At 39.7% G+C, this 14,241-nt stretch overlaps 5 protein-coding genes across 9 annotated transcripts; 1 reads left to right on the top strand and 4 right to left on the bottom strand.

The window, feature by feature from the left end:
* Positions 1–187: 187 nt before the first annotated feature.
* LOC141847729 (uncharacterized) lies at positions 188–3,243 on the bottom strand. 3 transcript variants are annotated; one of them, XM_074735797.1, is made up of 5 exons: positions 2,849–3,243; positions 1,183–1,263; positions 969–1,094; positions 562–610; positions 188–461 (listed from the first exon to the last, which is right to left on the bottom strand). In XM_074735797.1, exons 1-5 carry the CDS (start codon positions 3,193–3,195, stop codon positions 435–437), a joined length of 630 nt encoding a protein of 209 aa, XP_074591898.1. In that variant the 5' UTR covers positions 3,196–3,243; the 3' UTR covers positions 188–434. The 3 variants fall into 3 exon arrangements, with proteins under 3 accessions (XP_074591898.1, XP_074591899.1, XP_074591900.1); XM_074735798.1 differs by having other exon boundaries at positions 188–458; XM_074735799.1 differs by having other exon boundaries at positions 188–430.
* Positions 3,244–3,936: 693 nt separating this feature from the next.
* On the top strand, positions 3,937–12,116 carry LOC141847181 (protein IN2-1 homolog B-like). 3 transcript variants are annotated; one of them, XM_074735162.1, is made up of 11 exons: positions 3,937–4,054; positions 4,159–4,233; positions 4,317–4,377; positions 4,496–4,582; positions 4,665–4,763; positions 4,839–4,935; positions 5,027–5,103; positions 6,144–6,251; positions 6,666–6,746; positions 6,835–6,868; positions 6,973–7,184. In XM_074735162.1, the coding sequence occupies exons 1-10, from the start codon at positions 4,023–4,025 to the stop codon at positions 6,841–6,843; spliced, it is 726 nt and encodes a 241-aa protein (XP_074591263.1). In that variant the 5' UTR covers positions 3,937–4,022; the 3' UTR covers positions 6,844–6,868; positions 6,973–7,184. The 3 variants fall into 3 exon arrangements, with proteins under 3 accessions (XP_074591263.1, XP_074591262.1, XP_074591261.1); XM_074735161.1 differs by lacking the exons at positions 6,666–6,746; positions 6,835–6,868; positions 6,973–7,184 and adding exons at positions 11,633–11,713; positions 11,949–12,116; XM_074735160.1 differs by lacking the exon at positions 6,835–6,868 and having other exon boundaries at positions 6,973–7,185.
* Positions 7,248–9,234, bottom strand: LOC141847178 (protein SENSITIVITY TO RED LIGHT REDUCED 1-like). The gene is given in 3 exon segments (XM_074735158.1): positions 7,248–7,369; positions 8,270–8,870; positions 8,872–9,234. Coding segments are annotated over 3 exon segments (909 nt in total). The 5' UTR covers positions 9,166–9,234; the 3' UTR covers positions 7,248–7,355.
* Positions 9,364–10,432, bottom strand: LOC141847180 (uncharacterized). The gene is made up of 2 exons (XM_074735159.1): positions 9,612–10,432; positions 9,364–9,520 (listed from the first exon to the last, which is right to left on the bottom strand). The coding sequence occupies exons 1-2, from the start codon at positions 10,296–10,298 to the stop codon at positions 9,434–9,436; spliced, it is 774 nt and encodes a 257-aa protein (XP_074591260.1). The 5' UTR covers positions 10,299–10,432; the 3' UTR covers positions 9,364–9,433.
* Positions 12,086–14,149, bottom strand: LOC141847177 (protein SENSITIVITY TO RED LIGHT REDUCED 1-like). The gene is made up of 2 exons (XM_074735157.1): positions 13,240–14,149; positions 12,086–12,338 (listed from the first exon to the last, which is right to left on the bottom strand). The coding sequence occupies exons 1-2, from the start codon at positions 14,147–14,149 to the stop codon at positions 12,325–12,327; spliced, it is 924 nt and encodes a 307-aa protein (XP_074591258.1). The 3' UTR covers positions 12,086–12,324.
* Between the last annotated feature and the right edge of the window lie 92 nt (positions 14,150–14,241).

Below are 14,241 nucleotides of genomic sequence, written 5' to 3'. Positions count from 1 at the left end.
AGCGAGGCTCCATATTCTTCTGTCTAAATTTCTAAAAAAAGGGGTGTAAAATGAAAAATTTCTAACGAGGGGTGTCGTGAAATACCAGGATCTATATCAAGGTGTAGCTGTTGATGAACATGAACAAGTGTAGTGTCAGCTCAAAGGAAAACCAAATAAAGGCTGTCAACAAGAATGCTGCTGGAAATAATTAGCAGGTCAAGCACAAAATTTTGGGTATGAAGATTTCAGAAGCAAGTATTGCAGTTGGATTCAAAAGCACATTTTGCCAAAACAGATCTCAGACCATGAGAAAGCCCCACAAGTGTCATGAATACCATGTTTTACATAGCAAGTGATGCTTACTTCATATGCTGCACTCTTGTAGCTGTGATGGTGAAACAGTGGAGACCTGCTACCTTCTCATGGAAACACTGATCTGCTACAAACCCTAATCAAGTGGGAGGTACAACCGTAGCCTTCTGATATCAGTAACAGAATAAGCAAAGAGGGAAAACAATACATTTAGAGAGAAAAAAATAATTCCATTTTCCTGAATACTTTTTAGCTAAATAGACATACCAGATAAGAGTCGCCTTGGCCACTAACTTTCGTAGAACCTTGTGAAAACCTGAAAAGAGAATATATAAAGCAACAAATTAGTTAGGTAGGCATAGGATCCCAACTATTTTGCTATGGAGGCAATATGGTCAGTAAATCAACAGGGTATCAGTGTGGCCTCCCTCTAAGTGCAGATAAGTTGGAATCAAAAGCTTATGCCTCATGAAAAGTAAATGATGTCTTCAAGAATCGAAAACCTACTTGTTTATCTAGGTTTGGTTTAACAATATTTTAGAAAACAAGAATTGAATGTATAAAAGGGTAATGACATCTATTTAAACAGAACATTTTTTTTCTATTAAATCAAGAAAAATGGTATTTAAGTGTTTGAAACACCAAAAAAACACACGAAAGAAACAGGCAAACACCTGATTGCTCGAGCCTTCCTTTTCTCCTCTTCTGATGTATCCAGCTTTGAGTTTGGTGCAAACCGTTCCAATCGTGCCTTCTTCTTTGCTTCCTCATCAGCTACATCATCTACCTTAAGCCCAAACCTAACATGCGGCAAAGGAAGGGACTTCAAGGATTTGAAATCAGGAGGAAAAAAAGGTAATACATGATACAGCAAGCAAAAGTATGAACCTCTCTGCACGGGCCTTTCTTTTTTCCTCCTCTGGTTGTCCAACAATCTTACTTCCACTCGAGTTTGAACCAGTTCCAAACCTTGTAATAAGATACACATTTGTTTGAGAAGTGCATCTATAGCTCTTGTGCTAAAAATTGTTCAAATCTAATGAAGCCATTCTTCCTATTATGGACTGAAAAGTGGAATAATGATCAGAACAAAAGTGAAACACCAAACATAAAGCTACATATGAAAGATCTGCAATAAATAGCGAGATTGGACATTGTAGCTAGTTACATGTGCACTTCAGAACTAAAATAATCATCAAAATAATTTGATAACTTATTTTTCATTGGTTTATAACCTCAAAATAATTTTCCTAATTTTTTATACTAATATAATTGCAAATTCACATATTAAATTTGAAAGTAATAAATATTATCTAATATATAATATAAAGTTATATTTATATTTATATTATTTACACTTAATATTTATAGTATTTAATTTTAATATTTTTACTGCTCATCTAGTTTTTATACCAAGTTCTAAATGTATTTGAAAACTGCTTCGGCAAAGCATTATCGGGAACTATCCCACATGCATTGGAAAAAGTGGCTTTGGGAATTCAGTACTTTGGAGAAGATTGGACTACATGCATAAGGTTACTAAACATTTATTTTGATCCCAAAGTGCTTCGGCCCTTTGAAGCACCTTTGGGAGAGCATTCCCAAACTCAATCAATTCCATTAGCTGATTCATAACAGCAATGCCTAAAGCACAAAGTAGTTATGAATCAGCAGTTATGCAATATTACCAAGACATCAAAACAAATAGGCATGGTAACATCCAAAAAAATTTTCACATCCAAAAATATTTTGAATCACAACTGCTCCCTAGTGCTCATCATCATTTAAGTGAGAAAAGGAAAAGGAAATTCATCTTAGAAACAAAAATATCTTAATGGAAGGAACAAAAAATCTTGAGCACGCAAAGAACCAAGTGGTACAATTTTCAACCATTTGAGTTTACTTTTCAAAACAAATACAGGAAGGGCCCAATTTTGAAATATTCAACATCAAGATCTTCTTCTTTCCTACTATGAAGCTTGACTTAGTACAGATATGTTGCCTAAAGAAAGAGAAATAAGTCTATGTTTATCATTAATAATCATAATCGAATCTTCACCTCTCTTTGGAATCATCCTCTACCTCTCTTTGTTCATTATTCCGTAATGCTTGCCTAAGATGCATCATAGGTCTTCTTTGAATTGAACTTAACAAACACAAACAGTGAAGCTTTAATATAGTTACCAAATACATACTACAATTACTCTCGTGAAAAACTAAACCCAAATTATTAAAAGCTCAATTCAAATGAACCAGATATGACCCTTTCCAAAGGTAACAACACAATGAACAATACCATAAATGGGAAGTTCACCAAGAAACTGAATTTGAAACAAGGAGATAGTAGGGTTTAAGGACTTGAACATCCAACAGTATCGATCTAGCACAAGAACGTTCTAATCTGTTCAAAATACAATTTGGATCCATAAATAAATCCATTTTTCAAGAACCGCAGGCGTCCCTTTTCATCGGGAAGAAAAAAGCAAGATAACAAAAAATTATGCATTCGTCTGTGCAAACGGAATCAAAAAATTAAATAGATCAAAACATTCACCTCTCTGCTCGAGAATTTCTCTTCTCTTCTTCAGAAAGCACCACCTGCATCCCAAATCTCTCGGCTCGCCGCAGCTTCTTCTCGAGATCAGTGACAGGGCTTGACTCCGAAGCATTCGTCATGTCTGAATTGGTTGCGCGGGGCCCAACAAGCTCAGCCACCGTTGGTTCCTCAACCTCCTCCGAGATTCCAAGAACCTCGGGCTGCCGTAGGGGAAATTTAGGGTTTCCCAGGGGTAGAACCGGAGGCGGAAGCTTGTTCACCGAAGTCGCCGCTCCAACGGAAGGATCCTCCACCGCCGGTTCCAAGCGCGGCGCATCCATGGCCCTCTTCTTCCCGGATTCCATCGAGCCCTTGCGGTTTCGGGACGACACCTGGGAATCGGATCGAGGAGCCGGTGGATGGGAATGGAAATATAACGGCCGAGCGTAAAATATTTCAAGGTTAAAAAATTATTTTATGTAAAAAATAACATTATTTTTCTTTCAATTTAATTCAGTTGGAATCTTATCGCAATATACTCCAGTCATAAATTTATGATAAACATCTAACCATTCGATTTTAAAATCAACGGCCGATCGCTAAACTTCTAAACCCTAAATTCTAAATCCTAAACCTTAAAACCTAATGTAAACCCTAAATCCTAAACCCTAAACCCTTTAATGTCACAAATTGTATTAATCGATATACGAATGGTGCAGATTTTCGTCATAAATTTATGACAGAAATCTATTGTGACAAATAATTTTTTTTAATTTAATTTTATTTTTTCAAAGAAACATTTCTCAACCGAATAGAAATGATTTCTAAATGTTTATAGTAATTTTAATTCGTTTTTTAAAATAATTTATTATATTTTTATAGGGATCAATTTTCCATCTAAATATATTTTTTATATATATAAAATTTATGGTTAATTTTCAAAAATATTTGTAATTATTATTTTATCAATTGTTTTATGTTCATTAGAGTTATGATTTATGAACGCACCAAGACGGGATGTCAGTCAAATACATTCATCGCGCCGGCCTGAGCAAAATATCTGCGGTAATCACACCTGTCCGTGTGGTCACCGCTCTCCGTCACAAGGCCCAGTTTCGGACACCGGCTTGTGCGGAGATAAATATCGAGTGGTCGGCTTGTGCTTCGCCGTCGGCGTTTTTTGGCCTTCGCGATGGCAGCACTGGCAGCGGCCGCCGGCGCATGGTAGATTTCCAATATATTTAGTTTTTTTGTTTTTGCAGTCCTTGATTTGATTAGTTTGTGGCTTGATTCTAGGTTTTGCTGATCTTGTAGTCGTATTATTGCAGTTTTGTGAAGGAGGTGCTTCCTCCGTCCCTCGATTCGTCCTCAGAGCCGCCTGCTCTGTTCGACGGCACCTCCAGGTAATATAGCCCGCCGTGTGTTTAATGTAGGAACATTTTGGATTGAAGATTGCTGATTTGTTTCCTTCGGTATCGGTTCGTAGGTTGTATATAGCCTATATATGCCCATTTGCGCAACGCACCTGGATAACTAGGAATGTTAAGGTATGTTCTCTTCGTTGGTGACAAGATGCGATAAGTCTAAAGAAGTAATTAAGGATTTTTTTAAAGTAATTATATAGAAGATTAGGTCTTTGGTGACAATCTTTGCTCCGATCGACAGGGATTGCAGGAAAAGATCAAATTAGTTCCGATCGATCTGCAAAATAGGCCAGCATGGTACAAGGAGAAGGTTTATTCTGCCAATAAGGTTTGATGCACCTTGATTTTCTTTTTCTTTTTGCGTTAGTTTGTGTTTTGATGTCTGGTTATTAGGATCACTTGTTCAACAGGTGCCTTCTCTGGAGTATAAGAATGAGGTGAAAGGAGAGAGTTTGGATCTAATTAAATTTATTGATGCAACATTTGAAGGTCCTGCTCTGCTGCCTGATGTAAGTTATTTCTTGATGCTTTCTTTAATGGGGATGGATGCCATGTCTGTTTGCATCTAATATTGAAAGCCATAGGATCCTGCAAAGCTACAGTTTGCAGAGGAGCTGTTTTCTTACACTGATGACTTCAACTCGGTCAATTACAAGTCATTGCCTTCGCCGGGTGATAGTGGTGAGTGATTGACTCTGAATTTCTGCAATTTTCTCATTGCACCAAAACTGATATTATAGGCACTGATACACTTCAACCTATTCTGCACTAGTTGCTGCTTATGATAAGATAGAAGATGCCCTTTCAAAGTTTGATGATGGACCATTTTTCCTTGGCCAATTTAGTTTGGTAAGTTACTGTATATAAACCTAATATTTTCTCTGTTTGGCAATTCATTATGCATTATATCTGTCTTTGTCCTTGTCTCTTGTCACCTGAACGTGGAAATTTATAAATTCTTAATTGAGTCCATCCATTAGATGATGACGATTTCCCTTATTTGTTTCCTTAATGACTTGCTAGGTGTATCTATATTTTACATATTTTAACTGGGATATTTATCCCTGGACAAAATCATGCCACAGAAAAAGATTTACTTGTTCTGTCTCTACTCTATATATCTGTATTATTTTCTTGTCAACTGAACGGGGGAATTTATGAATTCTTAATTAAGCCAATCCAATAGATAGCCACCATTTTGTTTATTTAATGACTTGCTAGATGTATGTTTTACATATTGTAACTGGAAATTTTTAGCCCTGGACAAAATCATGCAACAATAGAAGATTCAAAAGATTTGCTTGTTCTGTCTCAACTCTTTATTATCAGTAGCATTTTCCCATGTCTCTCTTTTTTTTTTTTTGACTAAGTTCATTTAGGATAACCAAATTTATTGTTTGTGTAGTAAAAGCTTATTTTGTTTATACTTAAAAATTTTCTCGTTCTTTTATCATGTTAGATTCTGCTACTAAAAGTCTTGTTTGATTAAAAAAATAGTTTGTTTTCATTTTCTGATTTTTAATTTCCCAATGTTTTTCATAATATTTTTTTCTTACTTTTGAGAAATAATAAACATATTATATGTCAAAACTAAATTATAGTGTACAATGCTGTCAACTGTAAAGTTAATGGCACATGTTTTTTATTTTTTGTTTTCAATTTTTACTTTCTTTTTTGAAAAATAGAAATTTGAAAAGGCCAAAAAAGGAATTTTTTTCCAACTAGCATTATCCGAATTGCTGATTAGTATGCACTAGCTACTAGGAGATTTCCTATACTAAAGGTGGTGTTTGATTTTGCATGCATGATAGTCTGTTGATTCATAGGGAAAGTTATCACTAAGTGCTTAGAATTTTTATAATTGCTGGTCTAACCGTGTCATTCTTCAGGTTGACATTGCATATGCTCCATTTATTGAGAGATTCCAGATCTTCTTTGCTGAGTTGAAGAACTATGACATTACCACTGGCAGGCCAAAACTGGCATTATGGATTGAGGTACTTCGATATATATAGTGAAATTGAATGTTCTAGCAGCCATCTATCCTGCTCATTAGACCAAGTAGATTATGGTCAGTTGATACTTCTATATCTAGGTCCCATGTAATATTTGTGAAATTTCTAATTCATGATTATACTCTACCATTTACATTGGACAAATGATTTGTTTCCTTGTTATTTTATTTGTAAAAACTAATCAGTATCAGTCAGTTGTCAAGGCTGGTTGGTGTGTGAATTATTAGGTTTGATTGAGTTAACTAAACTAGTTTTTTTTATCTGTATGATTTTCAACCAATATCCATTAATCTCATAAAATGCCTTCATCCTGTCCATTTCTAATTGAGATCCAAAGTCCAACGACAATATGCACTTTCTACTTGTGGAAATTCTAACAAAAAATGTATCTTTTAGGAGTTGAACAAGATTGATGCCTACACACATACCCGACAGAATCCTCAAGAGCTACTGGCCAGGATGAAGAAGCGATTGGGGGTAAGACATAATTTGTTTTTTGTCTTCTGATTTACAAGTTGCGGTTGAATTTATATTTCTTCCTTTATTTTTGTTATCCCCCTTGCAGATTGCCTGATGAATCCTCCTTACTAGTTTTTCATGTATGATTTAGTTTTCTTTTCTTCATATATTTTACTGTATCACTTGTAGTTAGCAAAAAAAATTCCTTCACACATGACTCCTAAATTCCCGTCTGTGTGCTCAGATATTGCAGGCAGCGCGGTTGTGATCTCAAATGAAGACACTGGGAGCCTGGAAAACTAGTACAAGTAGTAACTTAGTGTGCTGTTGTTATGTGATGTTCTCCTGTATAACTAAGGTAAATATTCAACCTTAATGTCCTGGATTCCAAAATATCACAATGTCAATTGTGGATTCCAAAATAAAAAATGCTTTACTCCCCAGTACGATTCATCTCCGATGTGTAAATGGCAATCACCATAAAGCAAGAACAGTCTTTTTTTCACAAAACCCCCAAGAAATTACGATGCAATGCAACATGAAAGTCATGTATATAACTTGTAGTCCAACCTGTTGTTTTATCATTGCTCCAGCTATAATTAGCCGACTAAAAATCACCTCAAATATTTATCCGCAAAAATCTGTGAAACATAGAGAAGTATCAACAAAGATGTTGAGTAGAATTCCTCTCAAAATAAGATCGAGCAAAGCATGAATAATTAGAAATTCAATAATTAAAGCATAAATAGCTAATATACAAACAAGTACACAGATGTTGAATGCATATATAAAATCAAGTATCAAAGTACAAGTGAAGCAAACTCTAGACTCTCAGGTGACAAATCCATCACAGTGTAACAAGAATCAAACATAGTCCTTGTAATAAGTTTACCATTATCACGTATGATCATGACAAACATGCATATACTACTTTTGGTTACTCTTGTTCTAGGTATTCTCACAAATATAAAGTCAAATATCAAATCAAAGAACTATAGAGGAGTGTCAATTTAATCCAAAATGTCAAGGCACTTAAATGGATGATCTCTTAATATTTAATCATGCTTAATAAGTCACACTAAGCAATAGCGAGGCTAAATGGATAGAGTTTCTACCTCTTATCTCTTCCTCTATCTTTTTTATCTGTCTTCATTTAACATGTCTCCTTAGGCCCATAAAAAGAAGAGTGAAATGGCAACAAGGTTTTCTTTTCAATCATTTAGGAGTTGATTTTTTTGTCATGCCAACTCTCTTTTACTAGAATTTGGATCAAGATGAATCAAGAGAGTCTAATATCAATTTGGGGATGAGAAACTAATTTCAAATTCTAATGACTAATCCAGATATAATTCAAGAATAGGCTTACAAACTATAGGCAACAAACTCAAGACTAGGGTAAGCTTTACTAACTTGATCAAGGATTAAGTTCCATCTCAATAGGTTTATAGTTCAAGGGTTCCAAACATGTTCAACAAAAAATTGTTAATTGTTTATCGATCGAAGAATCAAGTTTAGATCAGGATAGAGCCTATCGAGATTACCTTGCTTTAGGAAATCCAAATTGGCTTCATCATCCAACTCAAAGAAATGCCAACTTGTATCATGAAAGGCCTTGAAAATCCCATCATCTTCCTCATCCTGCTTGTGCTCCAGGATTGCTCCAGCCTCCCCCTTCTCCTCCATCTCCACTTCCGTCACATACCTCCTCACCTGGAGAAGGCGCCTCGCGGCCATCTCTACGGCGGCGGAACTGGCCGACCGACCCAGCTCCACATACTGATCGTATGCCGTGAAGCTGTTTCCCAGCACCACCATCCTGTTCAAGCAGGAAGGCCTCCAATTTACCTCCAAGAGCCCGTCGTAGAGTGACGCCTCGCAATGAGGCATGTAGAACAGCGTAGGCTCGCTCGCCTCCCTCCGCCCCCTCTCGTCCACCGGTATCACCGCGCCGCCGAGCGCAGCCAACACGGCACACTCGGTGGCGGACAGAACCGGGTCGAAAACCTCGAGGGACGACACGGACGGGCCGAGATCCCGGCGGAGGAGGACCGCGAGGGCGAGCTGGAGGCGCGAGGGGCCAGAAGACTCGATGCTCCCGACGCCGTATACGACCATGCGCATCTCCGAGGCGGATGACAGAGCACCTGGAGAGGCCGCGCTGGACCAGTGGCCCGCGAAGGCGACGAAGGAACCTCCGGTAGAAAGGGGATCGCTCAAGCCGCTGGATCGTGGATTCCATCCTCCGGAGCAGCTTGGACTGCAGCTCGTGGTCGACGAAGGGGTCGAGGGGAATCCATGGCGATGGGGGATCCACCGGGGATCGGGGGCCGGCGGCGAGTTGGTTCTTCGGTTGGTGGGGCTTGAGGCGGCCGCGACGGCGACGGGAGACGATGGTCCAGTCGCTGGCGGAATTGGGATTGGGGATCTCCGGAGCCATGAATCCTGCGCCGGCTCCAGCGGCGGATCGATTAGGGTTCTTAAATCCAAAATCTTCTAAAACAATTCATCGATTTGATAAAATTAGGGTAATCGGCCTAAACCTCATCAACGTCCTTTTATCAAAACTCGATCAAAGTATTTAAAGTTCCATATTTACCCCTGCACATTTCATAGGATTTTTTTCCTTAGCGATCGATCAAAGAGATTTTTTTTATTTCATTAAAACTCATCATTAGACAAAATTAAGTCTAAGATACACTTTATCATTAGCATCTAGCTACTGCTTGTTCCCTCAAGAACACGTCCGTCAGCACGGTCTTCGACTGCAGAGATGCCTTCAGCAGCTTCAGCCCCTAACAATAACCACGCATTAAATAGAAGATCAATCAATCAGTACAACAAACAACGCTAATTAATATAATAAAATGGAACTAGACTCTCAACCTGTTCGAGGCCGATCGTCACAGTTTGCTCTTCGAGCGCAGCAACATTCTTGACGTGAAACCTGTTCAGGGCGGTGATGCTGGAAATGGAAGACATGGGCGTCACCGTGAGGTCGTCCATGATCGTGTACGTCACCACGCCCTTCACGTAGCCCTCGGACCCGACAGCCGAGTTTCCAAGGAGGAGAAGGCCTTTGGGCGAGGTGGAGGGAGGATGAGAATTGGCTATTTTTAGGATGGCGGATTTGGAATGAGAAGATTGAAAATAGGAGTCGTCTAAAGAGTGCAGCGCCTGGTACAGATTGGCGACGGAGCCGACCATGGTGTCCTTCTCGGTGACGAGCTTGATGATGGCGGCCAGCGGCAGAGTTAGGAGGCCGAGCAGAAAGTCGACGACTTCTTTGGCCGCTTCCGCGAACAGCACCTTGTCGGAGGATTTGTCGACGAGGAGCTTCAGCGTCATCTTCGCCTCCGCCATCTGCCTTGGCAAGTTCGATCCGGCGCGGAGCAAAGCGGAAGAGATCACATCGGATTTATCGCTAGCAAAGCGGAGGAGCTTCAGCGTCATCTTCGCCTCCGCCATCTGCCTTGGCAAGTTCGATCCGGCGCGGATCAAAGCGGAAGAGATCACGTCGGATTTATGGCTAGCAAAGCGGAGGAGCTTCAGCTTCATCTTCGCCTCGGCCATCTGCCTTGGCAAGTTCGACCCGGCGCGGAGCAAAGCGGAAGAGATCACGTCGGATTTATAGCTAGCGCTCAGGAGGCGACGGACGGACGAACGCTCGGTGGGATTTGAGCAGGGGAATTCGAGTGCCGCGCAAGTCGAAGAGTTTCCATTTTCGGTAAATAATTTTAATAGGGAGTAAATTAAGACGTCCCTTTATCTTCCCTTGTCTTATAAATGCTAACAAGTTAATTACAGGACATGGCACACCGGCTCCGCCGTCCCGACGTGTCCAGGTGGCACGCCGCGATCGCCTCCACTCGGCTCCCGTCGCTCGCCGTCATGCTCACGCGTACTCCCTCGCGGCCGATCCTCTCGAAACCCTCCACCGCGTACCGCTGCATCGCCGCCGCCGCCGCTGCAGTCGACACCGCGCTGACGTGGAAAACATATTGGCCAAACGTATTTTCAATATGAAAAATACAATGGAATACCTTTTTAATAATAAAAATACGCTTATATAAAACAGATAATAATAATAATAACAATCATAATATGAAAAATATCAATTATGATTTGTTTGATAAATTCAAATTTAACAATTTAATCATTTGTTTTTTGTTTGATTTTTTTTAGAAAACAAACGGAAATGAGTGCTAAAGATTATTTATGCAGGTACAAATGAAAGAAAATTTTAGAATTTTTGACAAAAAAGACATATAATAATAAAAAAAGAGAAATGTAGAAGGATGACACTGTCAAATTATAATGTGTCATAGAAAATTATTTATTTTATATAGATTTCAAGAATTTGATTTCACATAGTGGGTCTCATGATTATCTGTGAAATTATATGGTCAGTGAAATTGCATAATCGATCTTAGGATTATCTGTCACATAGTTTTTGGTCTCACAATTCCAAAACTGGCATTATGGATTGAGGTACTTTGATTTATATAGTGAAATTGAATGTTCTAGCTGCCATCTATCTTTCTCATTATACCAAGTAGATTATGGTCGATTGATACTTCTTCTTCTAGATACCATGTAATATTTGTGAAATTTCTAATTCATGATTATCCTCTACCATTTACATTTGACAAATGATTTTTTTTCCTAGCTATTTTATTTGTAAAAAATAATCAGTATCAGTCAGTTGTCAGGCTAGTTGGTGTGTGAATTATTAGGTTTGATTGAGTTAACTAAACTAGCTTTTTTTTTATCTGTATGATTTTCAATCAATATCCATTAATCTCATAAAATGCCTTCATCCTGTCCATTTCTAATTGAGATCCAAAGTCCAACAACAAATTGCACTTTCTACTTGTGGATATTCTAACCAAAAATGTATCTTTTAGGAGTTGAACAAGATTGATGCCTACACACATACCCGACAGGATCCTCAAGAGCTACTGGCCAGGATGAAGAAGCGATTGGGGGTAAGACATAATTTGTTTTTTGTCTTCTGATTTACAAGTTGCAGTTGAATTTATATTTCTTCCTTTATTTTTTTTATTCCCCTTGCAGATTGCCTGATGAATCCTCCTTACTAGTTTTTCATGTATGATTTAGTTTTCTTCTTCTTCTTCTTCTATTTTACTGTATCACTTGTAGTTAGCAAAAAAATTCCTTCACACGACTCCTAAATACCGTCTCTGTGTTCAGATATCGCAGGCAGCGCGGTTGTGATCTCGAATGAAGACACTGGGAGCCTGAAAAACTAGTACAAGTAGTAACTTAGTGTGCTGTATGCTAATTGCTTCTCCTTACAATTGTTATGTGCTGTTGTCCTGTATATCCTGGATTCCAAAATATCACAATGTCAAATGTGGATTCCAAAATAAAAAATGCTTTACTCCCCAGTACGATTCATCTCCGATGCGTAAATGGCAATCACCATAAAGCAAGAACATTCTCTCTTTTTTTCACAAAATCCCCAAGAAATTACAATGCAATGCAACATGAAAGTCATCTGTATCATTTGTAGTCCAACCTGTTGTTTTATCATTGCTCCAGCTATAATTAGCCGACTAAAAATCACCTCATATATTTATCTGCAAAAATCTGTGAAACATAGAGAAGTGTCAACAAAGTTGTCGAGTAGAATTCCTCTCAAAATAAGATCGAGCAAAGCATGAATAATTAGAAATTCAATAACTAAAGCATAAATAGCTAATATACAAACAAGTACACAGATGTTGAATGCATATATAAAACCAAGTATCAAAGTACAAGTGAAGCAAACTCTAGACTCTCAGGTGACAAATCCATCACACTGTAACAAGAATCAAACATAGTCCTTGTAATAAGTTTACCATTATCACGTATGATCATGACAAACATGCATATACTACTTTTGGTTACTCTTGTTCTAGGTATTCTCACAAATATAAAGTCAAATATCAAATCAAAGAACTATAGAGGAGTGTCAATTTAATCCAAAATGTCAAGGCACTTAAATGGATGATCTCTTAATATTTAATCATGCTTAATAAGTCACACTAAGCAATAGTGAGGCTAAATGGATAGAGCTTCTACCTCTTATCTCTTCCTCTATCTTTTTTATCTGTCTTCATTTAACATGTCTCCTTAGGCCCATAAAAAGAAGAGTGAAATGGCAACAAGGTTTTCTTTTCAATCATTTAGGAGTTGATTTTTTGTCATGCCAACTCTCTTTTACTAGAATTTGGATCAAGATGAATCAAGAGAGAGTCTAATATCAATTTGGGGATGAGAAACTAATTTCAAATTCTAATGACTAATCCAGATATAATTCAAGAATAGGCTTACAAACTATAGGCAACAAACTCAAGACTAGGGTAAGCTTTACTAACTTGATCAAGGATTAAGTTCCATCTCAATAGGTTTATAGTTCAAGGGTTCCAAACATGTTCAACAAAAAATTGTTAATTGTTTATCGATCGAAGAATCAAGTTTAGATCAGGATAATGCCTATCGAGATTACCTTGCTTTAGGAAATCCAAATTGGCTTCATCATCCAACTCAAAGAAATGCCAACTTGTATCATGAAAGGCCTTGAAAATCCCATCATCTTCCTCATCCTGCTTGTGCTCCAGGATTGCTCTAGCCTCCCCCTTCTCCTCCATCTCCACTTCCGTCACATACCTCCTCACCTGGAGAAGGCGCCTCGCGGCCATCTCTACGGCGGCGGAACAGGCCGACCGACCCAGCTCCACATACTGATCGTATGCCGTGAAGCTGTTTCCCAGCACCACCATCCTGCTCAAGCAGGAAGGCCTCCAATTTACCTCCAAGAGCCCGTCGTAGAGTGACGCCTCGCAATGAGGCATGTAGAACAGCGTCGGCTCGCTCGCCTCCCTCCTCCCCCTCTCGTCCACCGGTATCACCGCGCCTCCGAGCGCAGCCAACACGGCGCACTCGGTGGCGGACAGAACCGGGTCGAAAACCTCGAGGGACGGCACGGCTGTGCCGAGATCCCGGCGGAGGAGGACCGCGAGGGCGAGCTGGAGGCGCGAGGGGCCAGAAGACTCGATGCTCCCGACGCCGTATACGACCATGCGCATCTCCGAGGCGGATGACAAAGCCCTGGAGAGGGCGCGCTGGACCAGTGGGCTGCGAAGGCGACGAAGGAACCTCCGGTAGAAAGGGGATCGCTCAAGCCGCTGGATCGTGGATTCCATCCTCCGGAGCAGCTTGGACTGCAGTTCATGGTCGACGAAGGGGTCGAGGGGAATCCATGGTGACGGGGGATCCACCGGAGATCGGGGGCCGGCAGCGAGTTGGTTCTTCGGTCGGTCCGGCTTGAGGCGGCCGCGACGGCGACGGGAGACGATGGTCCAGTCGCCGGCGGAATTGGGATTGGGGATCTCCGGCGAAGGGGTAGCAGGAGCCATAAATCCTCCGCCGGGTCCAGCGGCGGATCAATTAGGGTTCCTAAATTGAAAAATACCTAAATAGGGTAATCGGCCTTCGTACCACAAGGCGC

This window comes from Curcuma longa, chromosome 16 (assembly GCF_044706935.1).
Source record: "Curcuma longa cultivar G26 ecotype Majalengka, Jawa Barat chromosome 16, ITB_CL_G26_1.1, whole genome shotgun sequence".
Classification (NCBI taxonomy): Eukaryota; Viridiplantae; Streptophyta; class Magnoliopsida; order Zingiberales; family Zingiberaceae; genus Curcuma; species Curcuma longa.
Note: the sequence above shows the minus strand (reverse complement) of the source record. Positions and strands in the feature narration are given on the sequence as shown.